General features: G+C 39.6%; 1 protein-coding gene across 5 annotated transcripts in view; it reads left to right on the top strand.

The window, feature by feature from the left end:
- flnba (filamin B a) overlaps positions 1 to 5,861 on the top strand; it is a 148,483-nt gene extending 142,622 nt beyond the window's left edge. For all 5 annotated transcript variants that reach the window (XM_087994347.1, XM_087994349.1, XM_087994346.1 and 2 more), the window contains 3 exons: positions 480 to 698; positions 2,260 to 2,463; positions 4,413 to 5,861. In XM_087994347.1, coding sequence (XP_087850473.1) covers positions 480 to 698; positions 2,260 to 2,463; positions 4,413 to 4,600 — 611 coding nt within the window. In that variant the 3' untranslated portion in view covers positions 4,601 to 5,861. The remainder of the gene's footprint in view (positions 1 to 479; positions 699 to 2,259; positions 2,464 to 4,412) is intronic.
- Positions 5,862 to 24,963: the final 19,102 nt, after the last annotated feature.

A 24,963-nucleotide genomic window follows, 5' to 3' on the forward strand; every position in this document is an offset into this window, starting at 1 on the left:
CAGGGACATAATTTCTAAGGGGCAGGCCATTAGGACTAAGGTGAAAAATGATTGTTTGGCTGGTAGTGAATCTTTGCAACTCACTTGGCAACTGAGTTGAAGCAGCTAAATTCTGAAATCTAATGATCTGTCTTAACATAATTAAACAAACATGAGGGGTGTGGGATGGAGCAGTTTCTTTAAGTAGAAGGCCAGCCATCATCTCATTAGCAGAGTGAGCACGGAGCTGACTAGCTTGTTTCTGCTACTGACCTTATTCTGTTCTTGTCGTGATTTTTAGAATCTATTTTGGCCAGATTGCTCCCCAGCTGTTTAACACTACAATCTTTTACATCTATCGATCTTTTTACATTTGAAGTCCTGGGTTGGGACTTGCCTGCAGTTGGTAGGCTGAGGTCAACAAAGCTAACTGAACCTGAACTGAATGCTGAACACAGTCCTGTATGGAAGTCTGAAATTTATAATGGTTTTGTTTGCAGGTGTCCAATCTGAATTCATTGTTAAAACTGCTAATGCCAGTCCAGGCTCACTTAGTGTTGCTATCGATGGACCATCCAAAGTAAAAATGGACTGTCGTGACTGCCCTGAAGGATACAAGGTTTTGTACACTCCAATGGCACCAGGAGACTACCAAATTGGAATTAAATATGGAGGACCATATCATATTCAGGGTAGTCCTTTCAAGGCAAAAGTAACAGGTACTTAAACGATAGCTGTCATACCAGCCTGATGCCAGAAGTCCAGTCTACTAATAAAACACACCTCCTTGTTCCACCTCTTTTGAAACTGGTCTAAAACCAATATTATCCTGCTAACGGTTTATGAGCACTTGCTTAATATTTGAGTTCAGGAGACAAAAACTTACTCTGAAAATACTTGTAACATTCCCACTCTAAATGTTTTGTCTGTGGGCTCAACAACGAACAAATTATTTAAAATTGTTTTTAATCACTTAGTGGGAGCTTTTCCTTGCAATAATTTTAATCCATACTTGACACTTCTAAGGAGTCATAGCCAGAAGCATTATTCTGATACCCTTCAAGAGCACCGCATTGAGTACTGAGTATCATGGAAACAGGAGCAGTGGAATTTAAAGATTCTTGTTGATTTTAAACTTTTTTTTTCTCGAGTTGAAGGAAAACCTAAATTGACACCACAAACTTGAACTTTTTTTCATCATGCAAGAATGCAATTGTAAAAGGAAACAATACCCTGCCGCTGTTCCACTGACTTCACGTCCAGGATGACTTTAACTTTCAAGCCTGAGTGGAAAAATCTGAGGGTTAGAGATCTGGAGGTGGGAGGAGGTGTACATATGAGGAATAGATTGAATATATCAATCCTCTGCACTAGGATGGCATCTTTCCACCTTGGATTGTCCAAATCCTCCATGATCAGTTTAACATGGGTTAAAAGATGAGCGAGCCTCTATCTCTCCCTTTAATTCAACCCAGTGCCCTGCTGTATGACTAGTGCTAACTGGCAAGTGGACATGGTTGCGGTGTTGTCATAGAATGCACCAGTTAAATGATTGAGTTAACTGAGCCATGGTTTAAATTATTCTGATTTTATTCTGATTCTAATTCTCTCTGGTTGAGATATTGCCCTGAAGAATGAACAGGAAAATGGCTGACACCCTTTAAATTTACAGTGTGTATTTGTTATCCCATGTCAATTCTTTGACTGGCAAGTGAACATTAATTGATCAATCAGCATTCTTGGATGCTCCAGATTTTTCTCCCTTCATGCAGATGTCTTGTCCAAGAAAAAGCTTAAGTGCCTCTTTACTTCCAAGTGACTGATCTATGTAAGCCTTAATGATTTACAATGGTCAATGTGTTGACTGTTCCAGAAAGGATTTGGTGGTCTTCACAGTAAACATGGCCTGGTGGCAGTTCTGGGATCTATCAGATGGCTAATATTATGCACATTTGGCTGTTTTAAATTTCTCCCTCTTAAAGTTGTTTAAACTTAAACTTATCACTTAACTCATTTGTTCTAGACACTCCAGAAGCAGAGGCTAAGGAGGGAATCATGAGTTTGCTTTTTTTTTTTGAAAAATTTTAAAAACTTTTCACTTTAAAACTCCTTCTCTAAAAGTGGTGTTTAAATTGTGTACACTTTTTTTGGTTTATAATACATCAATGAATGACTTTTTTGGTTTTAACTCCTTTTGAAGATACCAGTCTTTAATTGGGTTACAATGCTTTTTAGAAATCCTAGAGCAAATGGATTAATTTATTGTTTCTTTTTCTCTAGGTGCTCGGTTGATAAGTGGTGGCAGTACACATGAAAGCTCTTCTATTATGGTAGAATCTGTGACCAAATCCACTACTGTTAACTCCTACAGTGCTGTCCCCAAATTTGCATCTGACAGCAGTAAAGTGGTGTCCAGTGGTGCAGGCCTCTCTATGGCAAATGTAGGTCAGAAGAACTGCTTCTCAGTGGATTGTAGCAGAGCAGGTAAAACTAACACTAAAACTTGAATGTGTTAACACAGTTATAGCTCTACAGCATGACATCTATACAAAAGAAACCAAAGCAATTTAGTATTGAGGTCTAAAGCCTATTTACATTAGTTTGAATTCTGTAATTGATCCTATCATCTTTGTGTGTAAAAGTATATGGGATTAGCTTCAGATCTAGGTGGTTTGAAAATCCTGCAGCATTATACTTGGGCTTTCAACCAAATGATATTAAATAGCCAGGCCAATTATGTGCTTATCCTTTTTTGAGGTTTTTTATAGTGGGTCTGGAATTATTACTTTGTTTGAGGCTGCTTATGTTAAACTTCCACTGTTGATGGTTAGAGTTTCACACTTGGTTAGAAGCCAAGAGTCACTTGGTGATTCTTTTTTGCGTATTCTTGATCAGCTTCACTGTTTACCAATTTTACATTAGTTTTAATACAACTTAATGTAAAGTAACAGCTTGGTAGTGAATTTTTAGTTTACTGGCTTTTTTTTTTGCACAAACAAAAATGCTTTGACTCCTGCCAGGTCTGTAGGTGTTTTTCATGGTTTTTACTTGTGTGCAGCAGAATTGCCTTCATGTGCACAGGGCTTAAAATTAATAATGGCTTGAAATAAGGCCCTCTTTTATGCAAGTAATTGTGGGGGGGAAAAGCTATTGCAAATCCTTCAGCTGTGCAACAGCCTCTTATCCAGATTTTGATTATATTTTGTCTCTGGTCTAATTGTTTTATGGGACTAAATTTCCAGAGCAAGGTGGCGAGCAGCATTGCAATGTTGCCATTTACCTAAATCATGACTGGCACTGCCTTGATTTTATTCTTCCAGAAATAACTCTGGCTTTCTGTGCATATGTTCAACAGTGCCTTTGCCAGTGCTATTAAGTAGCTCTTAATCTTCTGAACAATGCCTTTGGGTTCCATCTGGCATTTGCTATAGATATCATAATAGCTTTGATCCAGATGTAAATGAGCTGAGTGCTGCCTTTATCAATAAGGCAGCATCTGATGACATCAAGCAACCCTAGCAAAACTAGGATCTGTGAATATCTGATTTTTGGGAAGGTGTTGGAAGTGGAGGGGTAATCATTCCACTTGTTGGAGACTTATTATGGGATGAAGGAAGATGGTTGTGGTTGCCTGAAGTCAAACATCTCTGCTCCTTGGTTGTATCCTAGACCTAGCCATCTTTAATGACTATCAATGATTTTTCCACTGGTTTTCAGAAGTGGGGATGTTGACTAAGTATGCATTGAGCATTCTGAACACTTTATGCACTGTAACAGTCAGTGTCTATATGCATTAAGACTCGAACAATATCCAAGCTTGTGCTGAAAAGTGATAAGTAAAATTTGCTCTCCACAAATACCACTTCAAATGAGAGTCTAAACAGTCCCCTTAACCACACTGACCATTGCTGAAATACCAATATCCTGGAGGTTTTTCAACCAGAAACTGAACTGAACCAGGCACCATCTGAAGACATGGATGAAATAAGTACAAGTATCTTTACTTTCAGATTGGGAGATTTGAACAATATAATGACTTGTCTATGGGTGGAACATAATGCCTTGTTTTAGGCTGATGCCTTGCATAATCTTCTATCTCCATTTGTAAAACACTAGTTGCAAAAGGTGTCAGAAGCAGCATAGCATTTGAAAGCCACTAGTGTATGATTGAAAATCCACTAAATTGAGTCCAGAAATGGAGAAATACTTTCTCCAAAATAACTCAAGGACGCAATGATCAGAAATGGGACAGGTGCATATTCAAATTGTAGTGTTTAAATTTTTTTAAACACTACAATTTGAGCTGGATCTGATGTTTTAAACCATTTGTGTAGTTGGGTCTTTACTTGTAATCTCTTGTTAGGATATAATTTTTAAACCTAGTTGCAAGTACTGTTTAGTTTCTAAATTTTTTTGTCCCCTTTTTTTTTTAGGTTCAAATGTACTACTAGTTGGAGTTCATGGACCCACTATTCCATGTGAGGAGGTGTCTGTGAAACACATTGGAAATGAGCAGTACAACGTGGCCTATGTAGTGAAGGAGAGGGGAAACTATACACTGGTTGTGAAATGGGGTGATGAGCATATTCCTGGGAGTCCATTCTATATTACAGTTCCTTAAAGCAGGCCACTTTCTAATCTGGCTACTTCAAATTCAGCACTCCAGTTTGGTATCTTGAGTTTTCAAAGGGCACTGCAATTGCATGATGGATTCTAAAGCTCCAAAATGGATGCTTTTTTCAAATATTTGCTGTTGACTCAGCTACTTTTAAAGAATGGATTGGGTTATAGATTTTGCCATTGTTCTATGTAGAAACTGAAGATTGTATGGATTATATATAAATATGAACTAAACTGGGTCAATTGTAAAACTGGATTATTTTGGGATTTTTGCCAGCTGTCATTTTGGCTAAAGCCATAAATAGCTGCTTGAGCTTCAGATGGACTTGAATGCAATGTAGAATAATGGAATTCCATTCTGAAATGGTTATTTTTTGGATGCAATGCTTCACTATAATGACGTGGCAGACAGCATTGCTTGTTATACCTTTTTTAAATTGGGGTGCTTGCACAGTCTTTGAAGCTTTTTGTAAGGAACATGCAAACTGATCAAAGGATTTTGATCTTGCCTAAATTGGAGACTCAGGAACTCTGGCTTAAGTTTTTGCGAATATCCTTGCATAAACACTGATCTTAAATTATTTGCTGGGGAAAACTGTGCTGCTGTAGTTGTCTTATCACCAACTTCGTTGTCTACTGCATGCTCCAATATCAGTGTTGTCTGAATAGAAGACTATTTGGAATAGGTTGGTTGGTACAGTAAGATTTTTGCAAGCACCTACTAGTAAATCTGTGCCACCTGCCCCCCCCCTGAAAACCAATGCTGCATCAAGTGCTCAAATTGGCTAAACCTGAAATAGCAGACAAGCCAACTTAAATCCCTCTGGACCTATTTGGCCACTACTTCTATTTTTCTCCTTTTTTTTTTTTTACTGATCAGTCGTGCTGCCATTTTAGATGTACTTGGATACTTGATCTTGGTACTTCTGCCAAAATGAACTTGCCCAATATTTAAGGACTGCTCATCTGATTGTAGTGCATATTGGAGTCAAACGTGAATAGGTCAGTTTGTATAACTGGATATTTGATTTTGAATGAAATTAAAAGCTACTAAATTGCACAACTCTTAAGCTGAACCTTAATCTATACTCTGGTGTTAATCTTACTAATTTTTTCTCTAGGGCTGATTTTGTAATTGGATTTTGTATTAAAGTTTAAAACACGGGGAAGAATGGTTTGTCATTTTTTTATAATGCTTTGTGCCTTACTGTGAAAAGCTTAATGTAACTCAACTGACTCAATAAACTTCAATAAATGCACAATTTCAGCTGTTTGAAATATTAAGTTTACTCGGTAACTTAGAGGGTTCATAAAGGGCTTCATGTTGAATGCCCCACATTAACGTGTAGCTATTTGTTTAGGTTTTCAAGCCACCATTTAACACTTTACAAGTCCTGAAAGTAGATCTAAGCATGAGATCTCTCGAACACTTGATTTTTCAGTCAAGTCAAGGTGACCGGTTTGGTTCAGTTATGAACAAAACAATAATGGGATTCAGTTGTTGAACACTTTAGCACTTAACTGATCTTTCTTTTTGCTTACTTGTATAACTATTGCATATAGTGTTAGCATGCAAAGTATCTTTAAATGCTATCCTACTTTATACTCCTGTCATTTTTTTTAGTTGCCCTTTTGCTGCCAAAGTATGCAAAACTCCTGGCTTGCTATTCTTGGCAATACTAAGTCACTTGAGGACTTATCCATGTCTTCCCAAGTAAGCCACATGTGGTTTGATCTTGTGGTGGTTTTATATGTATTTTGAATGTGTTAAAATTGTTTTGACTGAACTCATTTTGTAGCAACTTTCTTCCTCCTTCCTCATTGCCAGCTGGTGGTGAAGGAAATTTATCTTATCTTTTTCAGCCAACATTTGTTTTCATGGATGGGACAGGCTAGCAGCATTTTGTCCATCAGGTGTTCCTGCTAGTACTTCCACTTGGACTGTCAGTTTTAATGTTCATCTGATTTTATTCTGTTTGCTTTGCAAGTTCAGTTTAAGCCCAAACTATTTGCTTGTTGATCTGTTGATGTTTCAGATCATTGAAGCACATGCTGGAATATTGAAGTGCTATTGACACAAGTTTCTGTCATTATCTGACACCAGGTTAAACACTTTGATAGGTGCTTAGACAAAGTATTCTGGTACATTATTATCATACTTGTCCACTAAAATATTAAGTCTTATAGCCACCTTGGTATTTATTTTCCAGGCTGTTACCACTGATGTCATGTATGGGAAATCAAATAAAGCATCTATATTTAGACCACTATCCCACATTGCAAAAGTATGATCATTCAAAATGTAAATTCACAAATTTCACATTTTTAATAAAGCATTCAATAAAGCTTTTTGGATTGTACATCAGTGCAGAAAGTCCACTAACTATTGACTATACTTTCTCCAACAACTCTCAGCATATGTCCTAGTTGCTAGAACGTTGACAAAAATGTTCTGGGTCATATTTCTGTAGCATTGATTTTGAAGTATGTAGGAGGTACTGAGTTTTCATCTTCTGCAAAAAAAACCTAAGCTGTTAACTGCTGCATACAAGGCGTGTTCTCCATCTTACACGACAGAGGGAAGTTATTGCTGCGTTCACCAATTTACCTACCTTTCAGAACCAGGCTGAGAAACCAACAGCCAGGTGTCTCCACTTCATCTGAATATAATAGTTGTTTAAAATGTTAATCCCCTTAAACTCATTTTAAAGGCAGGCCATGAGGGTGGCACAGTGGTTAGCACTGCTGCCTCTCAGCGCCAGAGATCCAGGTTCAATTCCCGCCTTAGACTCTGTCTGTGTGGAGTTTGCACGTTCTCTGCGTGGGTTTCCTCTGGGTGCTGCGGTTTCCTCCCACACTCCAAAGATGTGAATTGGCCATGCTAAATTGCCTGTAGTGTTAGGTAAGGAGTAAATGTAGGGGTATGGGTGGGTTACGCTTCGGTGGGTCGGTGTGGACTTAGGCTGAAGGGCCTGTTTCCACACTCTCTAATGTAATCTAATGTAAAAAAATGTATGGGCAGATCTGAATGATGCTGCTTTTGGTCTCTGTCTCCACTTTAATGGATTTAGAGGTGCTGGCTGGTTCAAACTTGGGTAAAGACCTTTTTAGGAAAAGTCACATTATAGCAACTATAGAAAGATGGCAGGGTGGTGCAAAGCAGTTTGGTTGTCTTCAGTTTTTAAGTAGCTCTTCATTGCAGCAAAAAGAGTTCTTGAATTGGTAGATCTGAGTTTCTCTAACTTGTTTACAGCCCCAAGCTGTTCAGCTATAGTGAACCAGTCAGTTGGCAGGGAGAATAATTTGTCATTAATCAGCTACATGTTCTCCTTTTGTACATGTTTCAGCTTGTCTAAGTTGCACTTTCAGCTTCTGCTTATAAAGCACTGTTACATGGTGGTTTACTTTGTGTCCAGTTACTTTTTTTTTAAAAAGCACATGCAATCCTTGTTTCCCATTTCAGTTCACAAAATTATAGGAAAATACAATTGCACATGGAGCCTTGTGGTAAGTGTGATGTCCTCCTTGATGTCTACTGTGTTAACATTAATTGGCATGATCTGTCTAGGAATAGGGGAATATTACTAGGGTTTCAGCTTCTGATGGCCACTGGAGCAGAGCGATCTATTGGAGAATCTGTTTAGTTAAGGTTTCTGATCATCCACCGATCCATTTCCTTAGTCAAATCACTAGCTGTAAAGTTTTGGACTTATTCAGTGAGTAAAACTTTAAATTGAATTTTAAAATCCCAGTTTAAAATCTTGCGCTTTGAGATTACTTTCATTCTTAAATCTAAATGTAGCCAGGCTGCTTGGGTTATTCAATCCTTTTTTGAGGCAACTTGCTCTTGGCTTGGTTTGTATAAGCATTTCCTTGAACTTTGGTTGCTTGTTTGTATTGTTGGAGAACTAATGAGACTTGAATGAGTACTAACTTGTAAAATCAACTTTGAATCAGAATCATTTATGCAATGTCATTAGATTGACCTGACCTGCCCTCACACCATCTTGACTGTTTCAGGGTCTCTCTCTATTCTCAGACCTGCTTGATCACCCAACATTGTTTGTTTCTAATTGACTCACCTTGCCAGGTACATTCCTAAATTGTGCAACATGCAACTGACCTGTTACAACTATGTATTTATCTTGGTTTTGATTTGGCACCCTATAAGTGCTGGGAAAGGAAGTAAAACACTGGTTTTATTGGTGTTTTCAGTTGCAATTTGAGTAATGTTAACATTGGAAAATTCCAACCTTTCCAAGCACTAACTACACTTTAAAGACTAAATGCCAACTACCAGGCACCTCAATGTTTTACCAAGATTTGGCAAGCATTTAATTCTATAAGGTTGTTTGTACAAGTCATTTTCTTAACTCACTTTGTCAATGCAATTTTTGCCTGTTAAGCAATTTGGTGAATTGAACTTTTTTTAAAATGTAAACTCTTGTTGGCTGTTATTTGAGATCACAAAGGAACTTTGCTTTGATCCAAACATTTAGAACCAATCAAACAATCTGGGACCACCTTTCTCCTCATAAAACAAAACCTTATCAATTTGAGGATCTAAGGAAAAAAGCTGAATCTTGCTGCTGTGCTTGCCTGCAGTGCTAGTAGTGGCTGGTTTGTTGGATTTAAGAACTGTTACGCTTTTCATAATTAAGTTGTGGCGAAACTGCCAGTGCAGGTGAACATGTGCTGTTACTTCCTCCCATGGCGAAAAAATTTTGAAGGCTGTACCTTTTTTTTTTAGATCAAATCTTCAATTTGGATGAGACTGCTTTATACTGGAAGCAAGTTCCAATCCAGAACCAACATTTTCTAAATGAAGCACATTCTGCCTTTAAGGTTACAAAGGAGCATATGACTGGTGTTGGATGCTAATTGTAGTGGAGACTTAACTTAAGCCTATATTGGTGTACCACTGCCAACCCAGGAGCCTGGAAAGGTTACCTCCAGTCTATTCTAGGCATTTACTTCAAGTCAAGCAAAAGGGTAGATGTTGGAGCAAATTTTTTTTCTGACCTTACTGTTGATGTTTGTTTGAGGACATTTTGAGAAATGTTATTGCAGGAGGAAATTTTTTGGATTTCAAGATTCTCCTCCTGGACAACACAAAGCCATTATCCTATCCTTTTATTTTGTTTGCAGAAAGCTCAAAGAATTTACCTCCAAGCATAACCCCTCTTTTTGATCCTATGGACCAGGGTGTAATAGCAGCTTTTAATACTTGAGGCACACCTTTCAGGAAGTTGATTATCCCCCTCAGTAGCTGCAGTGAGGACCGTGTTCTTCAATTTTGGGAGAGCTTTAACATTTTTAAGTGTGCTATTAACTACATTGTGGAGGCCTGGGGTGATGTCAGTAAGGACTGTTTGCTTGCAGTTTGGCAGAAGATTCTCCCAGATTTTCTTCATGATTTTTAAAGGTGTTTGAACCATCAGGAGCTTCTAACAATCAAAGACCATTGTCACTCTTGTCAAGCAAGTTGGATTTGAAGTGGAGCGTGAGGATGTTGCATTTGAGTGCCATTAGAAAGACCTTGCCACAATTGATCTATAAAACTTGTTGCTGCAGTGGAAATTGAAGCTGGCGATCAAGACTGATGTCCAGGATGCAGCAACATGGGAACTTGTCCTTCTATTCTGAGGGAAGTTGAAAAACAGTTGAAGCTCTTGGACAATTGCAATGCAGCAGGATAGCACTTCATGGCATAAAGTCTTACCTGGGACCTCATGAACAGTTTCTTCATGAAAGATGGCAAAGCAGCAAAAAGTAGATGGTTTTTTTTTAAGCCAATGAACCACAGCTATCCACTTCTGGGCTAAATATTTATTTCTTTGCAACACTGCACCCAGGACTGCACTTGAAAGTAATGATGACGCTCAGCCCTGTCTTAATACAGCACTGTTAATCCACAAACTCAATCCATTTAGTGTTTAAATTTATTGTATATTAAAATATTTTTAAGCTTTGCTTAGACTGTGCTGGTCTTTGTTAAGCTAACTATATTGCTTTTTTTTTTAGTTTGCTTCAACCCAGTTTTTCCCTGCACACTTATTTCTATTGTAATTTTCTATAACAAGGTTATGGGAATGCAACTACCACATTATAGTAGAACAGACTACCTGAGTTAATTGATGCAAAGAAGCTCTGCTCAAAGATTTAAAGGTCAGTGCTTGGGATGAACTAGCCAGAGCTTAAGGAATAACTAGTGTGCTATACTGGATCTGTATTTATTATGAATGCTGTGTTTTAGTAGCAGTAATGTGAACTTTCATCTTAACCATATCTCTATTTAATAGCTAGTACATAGCTCAACCTTGAGAAATCTTAAAATAGGTTGTTATATCTGTTGAAGTCTTTTGGGCATTCTTTCCCATTTTACGTCAGACCGCACAAACAGACCCATTTGGTTCAACACCTCTACGCTAACCAGACAAATTTGTTCCATATCCCCTTCAACCCTCCCTGTTCATACATCTAACCAGTTGCCTTTTTTGAAATGTTGTAATTGTACCAGCCTCCATTACCATCTCTGGCAGCTCATTCCATACATACTACCCTCTATTTTAAAAAAGAAAGTTGCCCCTCAGGCCCTTTTTTTTTCTAAATCTTTCACCTTCTCGTTTAAACCAAGTGCTCCAGTTTTGAATGAGCTATCAAGAAATGGAGGCTGGCAAATTACAATATCTTAAAGGCATCTGGATGGGTATATGAATAGGAAGGGTTCATAAAATCCCAACAGGCCATTTGGTACAAACCACCTGAAAAGTATCCCACTCAAACCCACCCCTGTCCTATTCCTTTATTTCCTAAGTCTAACCTAAACAGTCCTGGACACTATTTAGCATGGCCAATCCACCTAACCTGCATATCTTTGGACTGTGGGAGGACACCAGAGTATCTGTTAGAAACCTACACCTGCAAACTCCTCAGTCACCTGAGGTTGGAATCATCCCTTGCCTCTCAGCACCAAGATTTGTGGGCCAATGCCAGGTATGGAGTCCGGTCACATCAGCTGTGATCTTGTGGAGCAGGCTTGAGGGACCAGCTGGCTGGACCACTTGAGCTGTTAGTCAGCTGTTGTTTCTAGATAACTTGTTGACTGTTCTGGGCATTTTTTTTTAAAAAGCCACTGTGACAGATGTCTTAAGTTTGCTGATACTACAAACCTTGGTGGGAATGCAAATGGTGAAGACAAAAGCTGAACAAGGGTTTAGACAACTTATGCAAGTGAGAGGTTACTTTGGTAGTAAGAATGTAAAAGCAAAATACTTTACAAAAGGCGCAAAACTTGTTGATACTCAGGAACCCTGTACACTCTCTCACTGCAGAAAGATAACCAGCAACTGCAGCAAACCATTTTGAAGACAAATGACCTGTTTCTCTTTATCACAAGGGAATTAGTACAAGTCAAAGCCATTTTTGTGACAGTTGAAGTGAGCTTTATAGCTGAAGTATTGTGCAGAGTTGTCTATTAAAGATGTATTTGCTCTGGAACAGTAAATATTTGCAAGATTCTATCCTAATGTGAGACAGTTGCTGTGAGAAGCTAAGTTGTGCTGGCCTGAGTTTAGGTAAACTCAAAGGATGAAATGGGGTAGAACAAAGCACAGTACAATCCTAGAGAAAGGGCTGGCTGTTGAAGCATTTCCTTTTTGGAACGGTTATGAAGTTGTGATTCACTGACACAGATGGCAGTGGATGCTCTATTAATGTACTTAACACTAGTTCTGTCCACTAACTGAATAGTGATATGGGGAAGGGTGGCAAAATTACTGAGGCTAACATTAATAATCTTGTATGGTGGAGCAAGCTCTTAAGGGCCGTATGGCCTATTCCTGTTTTCCAAACTCACATGGTCTCTTTGCAGATACATTGTTTTACTTGTATAACTTCAATTCTGTGCTGATTATATTTGTTTCAATGTACTGCATAACAAACTTATTCTACATCTATTTGTAGAATAGAGGCCCTTAACTAAAACATTGCATGACTGCATGCAATATAAGGGTAACTGTCTGACCTTCAGTTACTGTAATGGAGTCAGTGTAGTTAGTCAGCTGTACAATGTACAGTTACATTGTAAGCACAGCCAGGCTCCAAGTCTGACAATAGGCATGTAAATGATTAGTGTTGCAATAAATATTTTAAGACCTCTGTCTGAAAAAGATCTCAACGTTGTGGTAATATAACATGGACTAACATGTGGAGAACCACAACTATTCATAGTTTTTAAAATAAACTACCAAAAATAGCACAATGTTGTCATGTGCTAATCTGAGCTTTTTGAAACCCTCCAAGAAATAAAATTTTGTGTATGTGCAACTATTAAAAAGCTATGTGTTTTTGTTTAAAGCAGCAATCTGGAAATCTGATAGTCATAGATGTACAGCACAGAAGCAGACCCCTTTTTTTTGGTCCAACTTGTCCATGCTGACCAGATATCCCAACCCAATCTAGTCCCACCTGCCAGCACCTAGCCTATATTCCTCCAAACCCTTCCTATTTATATACCCATCCAGATGCCTTTTTTAAATACGGCAATTGTACCAGCCTCCTCCACTTTCTCTGGCAACTCATTCCATACGCATACCACCCTCTGTGAAAACGTTGCCCCTTAGGCCTCTCATATCTTCTCTTCTCTTCTCCTACCCCACTCACCTTCAACCTATGCCCTCTAGTTCTGGACTCCTCCATCTTCCCCCTCCACACCCCAGGCGAAAGATCTTTCAGTTTATCCTATCCATGCCCCTCATGATTTTATAAACCTCTACAGTCACCCCTCAGCCTCCTACGCTCCAGGGCAAACAGCCCCAGCCTGTTCAACGTCTCCCTATAGCTCAAATCCTCCAATCCCAGCAACATCCTTGTAAATCTTTTCTGAACCCTTTCAAGTTTCACAACATCCTTCTGATAGGAAGACCAGAATTGTACGCAGTAGGCCAAAAGTGGCCTAACCATTGTCCTGTACAGCCGCAATATGACCTCCCAACACCTGTACTCATACTCTGACCAATAAAGGAAAGCATACCAAATGGCTTCACTAGTCTATTTATCTGTGACTCCACTTTCAAGGAGCTATGAATCTGCACTCCAAGGTCTCTTTGTTCAGCAACACTCCCTAGGACCTTACCCTTAAGTGTATAATTCCTGCTAAGATTTGCTTTCCCAAAATGCAGCACCTCACATTTTATCTGAATTAAATTCCATGTGCCACTCCTTAGCCCATTGGCCCATCTGATAAATCTGTTGTAATCTCTAAGGTAACCTTCACTGTCTACTAAATCTCCAATTTTGGTGTCATCTGCAAACTTACTAACTGTACCTCTTATGCTTGCATCCAAATCATTTATGTAAATGACAAAGTAGAGGACCCAGCACTGATCCTTGTGGCACTCCACTGGTCACAGGCCTCCAGTCTGAAAAACAACCTTCCACCACCACCACCTTTTGAGCCAGTTCTGTATCCAAATGGCTAGTTCTCCCTGTATTCCATGAGAAGCCCGGTCAGACACCTTACTGAATGAAGTCCATGTAGATCACACACACTGCTCTGCCCTCATCAATCCTCTTTGTTACTACTTCAAGAAACTCAATCAAATTTGAGACATGATTTCACACGCACAAAGCCATCTTGACTATCCCTAATCAGTCCTTGCTTTTCCAAATAAGTGGACATCCTGTCCCTCAGGATTCACTCCAACTTGCCCACCACTGCCGTCAGGCTCACCAGTTTATAGTTCCCTGGCTTGTCCTTGCCACCTTTTCTTAAGCAGTGACACCGTTAGCCAACCTCCAGTTTTCTGGCACCTCATCTGATTTCATCTTTAGTATACTCCTACTGCCTTTATACTCTAGGATTCATCTGACCTATCCTGTCTATACCTGACATATGCTTTTTTTTTTTCTTAACCAAACCCTCCATTTCTTCAGTCATCCAGTATTCCCTACACCTACCAGCCTTTCCTTTCACCCTAACAGGAATATACGGTCTCTGGGCTCATTCATTTCTGAAGGCTTCCCATTTTCCATTTGTCCCTTTTTTTACCTGTGAACATCTGCCCCCAATCAGCTTTTGAAAGTTCTTGCCTCATACCCTCAAAATTGGCCTTTCTCCAAATTAGAACTTCAATGTTTAAATCTGGTCTATACTCTTCCATCACTATTTTAAAACTGATAGAATTATGGTCGCTGGCCCCAAACTGCTCCCCCACTGACACCTCAGTCACCTGCCCTACCTTATTTCCCAAGAGTAGGTCAAGTTTTGCACCTTCTCTAGTAGGTACATCCACATACTGAATCAGAAATTGTCTTGTACACACTTAACAAATTCCTCTCCATCTAAACCCTTAACACTATGGCAGTCCCAGTCTATGTTTGGAAAGTTAAAATCCCCTACCATAACCACCCTATTATTCTTACAGATAATAGATCTCCTTACAAATTTGTTTCTCAGTTTCCCTCTGACTATTAAAAAATCTATAATGCAATCCCAATAAAGATGATCATCCCTTTCTTCTTTCTCAGTTCTACCCAAAACTTCCCTGGATGTATTCCTGGGAATATCCTCCCTCAGTACAGCTGTAATACTATTCCTTATCAAAAATGCCACTTCCCCCTCCTCTCGCTGCTTTCTTTGTGTTTCCTGTAGCAATTTGTATCCTGGAATATTAAGCTGCCAGTCCTGTCCATCTGAGCCATGTTATAATTATGATATCCTAGTCCCATGTTCCCAACCCTGCCCTGAGTTCATCTGCTTTCCCTGTTAGACCTGTTGCATTGCATTTCAGTCTTACCTTTGTTCTCTGCCCTGACTGATTTGACTCTTCTGTTCTCAGCTGTATCTATCTGATCTCTTTCCTCACTATCTCTCTAGGTTCCCCACCACCCTGCACTTCCCCAAGCTTAACTAGTTTAAATCCTCCTGAGCAGCTCTAGCAAATTTCCCTGCCAGTATATTAGTCCCCTTCCAATTTCTGTGCAATCCGTCCTTCTCGTACAGGTCACTTCTACCCCAGAAGAGATTCCATTGATCCAAAAATGTGTATCCTTTTCCCATACACCAGTTTCTCAGCCATGCATTCATCTGGTCTATCCTCCTATTCCTACCCTCACTAGCTCATAGCACCAGTAGTAATACAGATATTACAACTCAAGGACCTTTTTTTTTTTTTTAAATTCCTGCCTAACTCTCTCTCATCTTCCTTCAGAATCTCATACCTTTTTCCCTTCCTATGTCATTGGTTCCAATGTGGACCATGACCTCCTGGCCCTTCTCTCCACCTTGAGAACATTCTGCATCCTCTGAGATATCCTTGATCCTGGCATCTGGGAAGCAACACACCATTCTGATTTTTTTTGCTGCTGGCCACAAACTTCTGTCTCTACCTCAGACGAGAAGGTCCCCTAACACAATTGCTCTCTTGGAACCCGACATACCCCTCATTGCATTAGAGCCAGTCTCGATACCAGAAACTTGGCTTTTTGTGCTACACTTCCCCTGAGAATCTGTCACCCTTACATTTTCCAAAACAGCATACTTGTTTGAAATGGGAATAGCCACAGAAGACTCCTGCACTACCTGCCTACCTCTCTTACCTTTTCTGGTGTTAACCTGTCTGTCACTGTATTTGTGACTTCCCCCTTCCTATAACTACCATCCATCACACCCCTTGTAAATTCCTCATTGCCTCTAACTGTTTCTCCAACCGATCCATTTGATCCTGATAGGATTCACAGCCAACGGCTTTTTTTTTTAAGATTAGATTACTTAGTGTGGAAACAGGCCCTTTGGCCCAATAAGTGCATACCAACCCTCCAAAGAGCAACCCATCCAGCCTCCTTTCCCTACACTTATCCCTCCAGTAACACTACAGGCAATTTAGCATAGCCAATTCACCTAACCTGCACACTTTTTGGACTGTGGGAGGAAACCAGAGCACCCGGAGGAAATCCATGTAGACACGGGGAGAATTTATTGCAGATATAATCCTCGGTAACATGTATAAACTCTACTGAAGGCCATTTTTCAGGTGAAATTAAACATAAGCCCTAAGTAATAATCAAGAGACTTATCTCAATAAAACATAATCAAAATGGAACCCACTCTATTCACTACTGCAGACTTGCTGTCAGGCCATGCTTAAATATTCACTTATCTGTTTCTGTGCTGTGACCTCTCCAAACAGGTACCTCAGATGGAAAAGGACATGGAAGATATAGACTAGGGGAAAAATGGTGACGTCTCAATGTCCATATTACAGAAGAAGTATAGTGTTGGATGTCTTAACACAAAGGTGGATAAATCCCCAGCACCTGATCAGGTGCCCTAGAATTCTGTGGGGAAACTAGGGAAATGATTGGACCTCTTGCTGAGATTTGTATCATCAATAGTCACAGGTGAGGTGCCAGAAGACTGGAGGTTGGCTAACGTGGTGCCATGTTTTAAGGAGGGTGGTAAAGATAAGCCAGGGAACTATAGACCAGTGAGCCTGACTGTTGTGGGCAAGTTGTCGGAGGGAATCCTGAGGGACAGGATGTACATGTATTTGGAAAGGCAAGGACTGATTAGGGATAGTCAACATGGCTGTGTGTGGGAAATCATGTCTCTCAAACTTGATTGAGTTTCTTGAAGTAACAAAGAAGGGCAGAGCAGTAGATGTGATCTATATGGACTTCAGTAAGGCGTTCGACAAGGTTCCCCATGGGAGACCGGTTAGCAAGGTTGGATCTCTCTCAATACAGGGAGAACTAGCCATTCGGATACAGAACTGGCTCAAAGGTAGAAGACAGAGGGTGATGTTGGAGGGTTGCTTTTCAGGCTGGAGGCCTGTGACCAGTGGAGTGCCACAAGGATTGATGCTGGGTCCACTACTTTTCATCATTTTTTATATAAATGATTTGACTGTGAGCAGAAGAGGAAGAGTTAGTAAGTTTGCAGATAACACCAGTACAGTGGACAGCGAAGAAGGTGACCTCAGATTGCCACGGGGTATTGATCAGACTGGCCAATGGGCTGAGGTGGCAGATGGAGTTCATTTCAGACAAGTGAGGTGTTGCATTATGGGAAAGCAAATTTTAGCAGGACTTATACACTTAATACTTAGGTCCTAGGGAATGTTGCTGAACAAAGACCTTGGCGTGCAGGTTCATAGCTCCTTGAAAGTGGAGTCGCAAGTAGGATAGTGAAGAAGGCATTTGGTATGCTTTATTGACATTGAGTACAGGAGTAGGGAGGTCATGTTGCGGCTGTACAGGTCATTGGTTAGGCCACTGTTGGAATATTGCGTGCAATTCTGGTCTCCTTCCTATTGGAAAGATGTTGTGAAACTTGAAAGGGTTTAGGAAAGATTTACAAGGATGTTGCCAGGGTTGGAGGATTTGAGCTATAGGGAGAGGCTGAACAGGCTGGGGCTGTTTTCCCTGGAGCGTCGGAGGCTGAATGGTGACCTTATAGATGTTTACAAAATTGAGGGGCTTGGATAGGATAAATAGTCTTTTTCCTGGGGTCGGGGAGTCCAGAACTAGAGGGCATAGGCTTAGGGTGAGAGGGGAAAGATGTAAAAGGGACCTAAGGGGCAACTTCCTCAGAGGTTGATACAGGTATGGAATGAGCTGCCAGAGGCAGTGGTGGAGGCTGGTACAATGGCAACGTTTTAAAAAGCTTTTCGATGGGAATATGAATAGGAAGGGTTTGGAAGGATATGGGCCGGGTGCTTGCAAGTGGGACTAGATTGGGATGGGATAAGATAACTGGGCAGGTTGGACCGAAGGGTCTGTCTCCGTGCCGTATAGCTGACTGTATTAGATGTGCATTTCTCTGTTTTTTAGTTTTCCCCAACCCATTCTGGTGTCCAGCAATCAACGAATTCAAACAGGAATGGCAGTAACTGTGCAGGTTTACTGATGTCTCAGTTAGCAGTATGAGGCTCTCGCCTCAGTGTGCTGCCTTTGTCTGTTTCTCTCCCTTTTAAAAGTGCTGTTGTTTTAACTTTGTTTTGAAACTTTGGAGAATAAAAATGCAACAGCATATAAAACACTAATTGCTCCTGGAATTCAAGGAAATCGCCTCCAACACCTAAAATACCCAAAAGGAGCAGCCTGTTACAGCCAGAAACTTTTCCTGTCCTCCATCTTGGATTACCCAGATATCTTTGAAATAAAAAATCTTCCCTTAGATATAGGATCCAAAATAGTCTATAATATTCCAAATGCCTTGTATAGCATGAGCAGTACATCCCTGCTCTTGTATTCTAACCTTCTGAAACAAACATTAACCTTTCCTTCCTTACTGTCAACTGAAGCTGCATTTCAACCTGAATACAATCCTGAACACTGACTAACCAGTGCCTTTCAGCTGCAGATTTCCAAAGCCTTTCATCATTTAGAAAACACTCCCCGCCTTTCACCTTTGAATCCTAGTGCATAACCTCCCACTTTCCCACGTTATATTCTACCTACCAACTGAATCTTTAGAGAATCCTGAATGAGGACTCTCCTCCACGGAGTATCTTTTACTGTTTCAGGTCTGGTAGCATCTGCCCAGAGACAAAGATACAGCGTTTCGAGTCCAGGGATAGCTGTACTTCAGAAAAGTGCACTTTGGGACTTGATGCTCCCACATATAATTTCTTCATCACTTTCACTTTCACCTCCCTGTCTGTGTGGATTTTTCATTCTGATCAATATTACTGTGTTTGGCCACACCTGGAGTCGGCTCCTTTTTGTTTTCTCCCCGAAAGGATTGTTTCTCTTTTTAAAGAATTTTTCCCACTGGAACAGCTGCTAATAGTCACTTGGGGCATGAGGTGGTTGTTAACCAAAGTGCTGGAAGATTTGACAGCATATTATTCTTGATGTTGCCCTCTAAGAAATTACTGCACCTTTTGCTGAAAATCAATGAGCAGAAAAATCGTTGGTCTTTCTATATACATTTAATCACTTGTTGCTGAGCCCTCTGCCTGAAGATTCTGGGAAAATCTCTTCAGGCAATGCTCTGTCAACACTGCTAAAGTCTGTTACCATTAGGAGTATGCTCTTATATGAAGAAACCAGTTTGGAAATTAACAAAGTTCCTATCTAGAATGGACTCACTTAATATAATCTGGTTGAAAGCAAAGGAAACAATATAGCACTGTGTGGCTGAGGTAATATATCAACTGAATTTTTGTTAAATTATTAAATTAGGAGTTACTTTGTCTGAGTGAGGCTGTGGAGTGAAGGTAGTCGGCCAGCACAATAGAAGTGATCAATCAAATCTGCAAGTGTGCAAGAAAGAGCTTTCAGATTGCACTGTCATATTCCTCTACAAAACTCTGCTCCAGGTTAAATTAATACTTATGGCTTATTTTAAGTTTAATCAAGAGACTTATCTCCATAAAACATATAATCAAGAAGGAACCCACTCTACTCACTACTGCAGACTTACTGTAAGGCCACACTTAGAAACAGATAAGTGAACATTTTATGGTGTGACCTCTCCAAACAGGTTCCTCCAAGATCAGTTGTGAATGATGAGCAAACTATTGTAATACAACAAGGAGAATTCATATCTTAATTTCAATGTCGACCGGTTTGGTTTGTAACTGTTCTTGCAACATGACTTAAAATCCCCATTGGAAAGGGGGAGGGAGAAAGTGCATTTAGTGATAGAGGAAAAATACCTGGAAACTGGGAGTGACTATGGACTTCGGTCCCAATGTTTGGTAGCAGATCCTGTATTGGCATCTAGTTAGATTGAAGATGATGAGCAATGGGCTGGTGCAACCAAGATGAGAGCTGTAGGAGGTCCCTAGAGTGAGATTTTAAGTAAAGATGAGAATGTGGTTTAAATACCGCTGCCCATTGTAGAAGTCAACTGTTTATGCATTTGTAATAGTGACTGGAACATTTGAATAAAATGGAATAGAAAATAATAGAAAATAACTTATTCCCCGCAATTAAATGGGATTGGAGTATAGTGTTGAGGGGCATTTGAACGTTCTACATCTTTGAATCGATGTAAAACGGTTGGCCAGTTCTGTGCACCTCAAAGCTGGACTTGATGCTGAGCCATAGCACTAATTCCTCTTCTAATCCCAGTCTCATTTCAGGGAAAGAAAAGGCTGTTTACTTTCTTAACACTTTTTTTTTTGAATGGAGGAATGGCTTGCATATTCTGTTTAACTTTAATTTTGGTTTGCTTCCAAAAGCAACAGAACAATTATTTAAAAAAAAAAAAATGACTGGACTACATAACTCCTTGAATTGCCTTGAAGACCATGTATCATGTGGTAAACCCAGATTTTAGTTGGAATATGTGTCTTTAGTGTTTTTAGTGATTTGTTACAACTCTGGCTTTTACTGTATTTTTGGAGGGAGGATTATGCTGAACATTTTGTATTTAATGCATATTGGAGTCTGAAAATTTTATTTATCCAAGTACAGAAGGCATTTTTGTTTCTAAGTTAATAATGGAATGGACATTCATTTAACTAGTCAACTATTGGAGGAAAAAACAATTAACTACTTTTTAATGGCAAAACTCTGTTAAAGATCTCCTAAGATTTAAAAGACCAGATAAATGATGAAATATTAGCAGATAACAACTTTCTTAAATTCAAGAAGTTGTAGAAAAGATGTCCTCTTAAATTAATTAAACTCCAAACTGGTGGCCACACTTGTGTGGGTTTTAATGGGGGGGGGGGGAAAGACTTAAGAATAAAAGTGTTGAAGGGAAACTCTTCATCTGAGTGCTTGACATTTTAATCATTGAAGGATATAGGTTTCCCTCAATGAGTTTCTATCCAGATTCCATGACTGCTCTAATCTGAACAACTCCACTTTTCACAAGATACTGGAAAGTACACGGCTGCAATTTGGAGCTGAAAATTAAAATCAATGGAGGTGTGCAATGTCAACTACTCATTTACAATGGATAGGTTTTCAAAGTTGCATATGTAGCAGTGGTCAACAGTGACTTAAAAAAAACACTAATTGCAAACCCACACCATGTTTTTTTTAAAAAGGTATATTTTAATCCAGTTATTTATTGGAATGAATAAATTGGTGCAAATTTAGGCAATACAATATTTTAGTATTCCATGATTATTCCAATAGTGATGCAACTGGCTATTTGGTCAATTTAAAACCAATGGCATATTAGATTACAGTGTGGAAACAGGCCCTTCGGCCCAACAAGTCCACACCGACCCGCCGAAGCGAAACCCACCCATACCCCTACATTTACCCCTTACCTAACACTACGGGCAATTTAGCATGGCCAATTCACCTGACCCTGCACATCTTTGGACTGTGGGAGGAAACCGGAGCACCCGGAGGAAACCCACGCAGACACGGGGAGAACGTGCAAACTCCACACAGTCAGTCGCCTGAGGCGGGAAATGAACCCGGGTCTCAGGCGCTGTGAGGCAGCAGTGCTAACCACTGTGCCACCGCGCCGCCCACTAATATTATTAATAGTTGCTGACTTGATTTTATTTTTCCAGTGCAAAACTAAATCTCCAAGTACTTTTAGCAGTTGATAGCCTTTTTTTATGTTAATAGACAAATTGTAAATTGTTGCTGATGTCTTCAATGTTAAAAGCTGAGCCAATAAGGCACAAATTCTAATGGCCTTCCACAGTGGAGATGAAAATCCTTGACTTTTACAATTCCAAAAGGAAATTTCTATACAATTATGCAATCTGGAGATTTTTCATAAGAGAACTCAATACAAAGTTGCCCTGAGCATGACAGTACTGCAATCTGGTGGCAATTCTGTTTACTGTGAATCTAATGTATGTATCTCCCACTTTCTTAAGATGGCTCTATGTAGTACTTTATATGCTCTGAACTTTCTTATCTTAGTAGGAATATTCAATAGCAACTTCCTTTTTTTGCTAATTTGTTTTGCTTTGTTGATATAAAGTTTTCCTATCAACTGGACAGTGTTTTGTTCAGTGCACAGTAACCTTCTGTGTGTCACGCTGAGAAAGTCAGCGATTTAATCAGTGAGCCACCTTTTCATCAGCAGCATTCCAGTTGCTTGACATCAGCAGTTTCTCTAAATGAGACAATGTGCTGTTTTTCACAATCTGCCAACTCATTGGCTATCTTTGTATCTTCCCATGGCCCAGAGCTACAGTGATGCAATTTGTCTCCACCTAAACCCAAAGGATGACTCAGATTTTAACAAATTACCACAACCCTGGTGTAGAATACATGGGTCAAAATTCCATCAGGTTCAATGTCACTGCCTGGAGCTTTGACTTGGCTTTTGTTTCATTCTTCATACGCATCAAATTCTGTTTCTTGCCTTGAGTTATTTAAATACCCAGAAATATCAATCACTTTATTTCAAATACTTTTCCATCTACAATGCTGTCTATTGCACCAAAATTTAAAGTACTCTTTGTTTACCTACCTCTGCCAATGATGGCCTTTTTCCTTCAAGATTATTAGCATTTTCTGTAACTTAGCACCTCTGTCAGCTCTCCATTGTGTTACGCACCTGGGAGATCAAACACTGGTTGCTTCTCATTGACAGCTGTTTCACTTCTGTAGTCTATTTATTGTTTTATGATGACAGGCCATTTCTCAAATAGGGACAAAAGGAAAACCTAACCTGTATATTCTGCACAAAACAGATGGCTGTCGTGATGAATGATAAACTGGCTTAAAGTAATCTTGATATTTTAGAATGGGGTATGCAGTTGACATTTCAGTTGTATTCTGATATTTACCTAATTGATTTTATCATTTATAATTGAGCAGCAGAACCTCTGGCTGTTTGGGAAACAGATGGCTGCATAATACAGCAGTCCTGGCTGTCAAGCTGGTCAACAACCTAGGTCTGATAGCAATACCTATAATATTTATATTTGTAATGAGTTAGCATGCAGAAAGAAGGGCAGGGGTTGCTATAATTTAGCACCTCTACTAATTCAGTTATTTTTAAAAAAAGCTATGGGATTTTGGGGGTGTATATGGGATAGGAGAACTTAGTATAACTTAGTATAAAGGGTATGAAGAGTGTACACACAAGTGAGTAGATGAGAATACAAAGGGTGTTCTCCATCTTAATTTCTTATTAACCTTTTGGTTATAGTCAGAGTATGGAAGCAGGCTTTTCACCCAGTCTACCTTGGGAAAGTCCCTGGAATGAGTCGTTTAAATCCATCTAGACCCCCAGATGACCTCCTGTGCACTCAATCCCAAAAGGAAAATTTCAGGATTGAGTGCCCCTTTTGATTATCAAGATCTCTATAATGAGGTGCCACAGTAAATGAAAAGGAGGTAAGCATTTTGTTCAGTAATGTAAACCCACCAGTCATTTGTTTTAAGTTTGACTTTAATAAAGACTAATTTTTCTACTGTTCTCCAACCCTCAGGGCCACTTCCAAAAATAACTTTTTATATCTTTTGGTTGGACTCAAATATATTTAATCTGCCAATCTATTTACACACTCGCACCCATAAATTCTCCTATTAGTGAAGCTGTTTCACCTTTTACAGAACTTCAGGTTTACACAGTATTTTGCATGATGTGGTACTGAGCCACTCAAACTGAAGTTCAATTCTCAGCTGATTGTTCTACCCTTGCTTCTCCAGAAGTATTGTGACTTTGTCTCTATCTTTGTCCTGAATGGTGTTTGGCTTTTAATCAGTACTTGGTGTTCCCTGCTGTAGAAGTGCAAGCATGTTTCAGGCTGAATTTGCCACAGAATCTCTGCATTGGAGCAGCTGACATTCACTACTTGGGTTAATTGGTTCTGTCGAATGCAATGTTTCTAGGTGTTTAAGTGCCATAATCCAGGAGTTGATATGTTTAGACGAGGTGAGAGTACAAAGCAGATAAAGCTATTCAACCATACACCAAACTACATTTGTTTTGTTGAACTGAAAAGAGTGCCAAGGGCTCAGTGGTTGGACAGATGTTGTCTTGACAATGGTCCTGTCTTGACGATGGTCCAGCCTGGACAACAGCAAATCTGTTCAGGGCAAACGATTAACAGTTGTATTTTCAAGCTCTGAAGGTGGTTTTAAAATAGTTTGTGACTGCTTAAGTGTGGTATCAGGGAGCAAAACTGTAATCGACAGGAATCAAAGTGGCAGGGGAGAGCTCTGCTAGTTGCAGTTCTACCTAACGCAAAGGAAGATGGTGTAGCAGCTGGAGTTCAACCATCTGCAGGAGTTCTTCAGGGCATTGTTGTAAGCCCAACTATTTTCAGCAATGTTATCAATAACCTTTCCTCCAGCATAAGGTCATAAGTAGAGATTTTTGATGATTAGACATTTATTTTACTCTAATACAAAAGCCATCTACATCCATAGGTATGGAAAGGATCGGGATAATATTCAGTCTTTGGATGATAAAGGAGA

Source organism: Chiloscyllium plagiosum, unplaced genomic scaffold (genome assembly GCF_037043375.1).
Source record: "Chiloscyllium plagiosum isolate Xiang-an unplaced genomic scaffold, Cpla_swu_hap1 HiC_scaffold_14, whole genome shotgun sequence".
NCBI classification, from domain to species: domain Eukaryota; kingdom Metazoa; phylum Chordata; class Chondrichthyes; order Orectolobiformes; family Hemiscylliidae; genus Chiloscyllium; species Chiloscyllium plagiosum.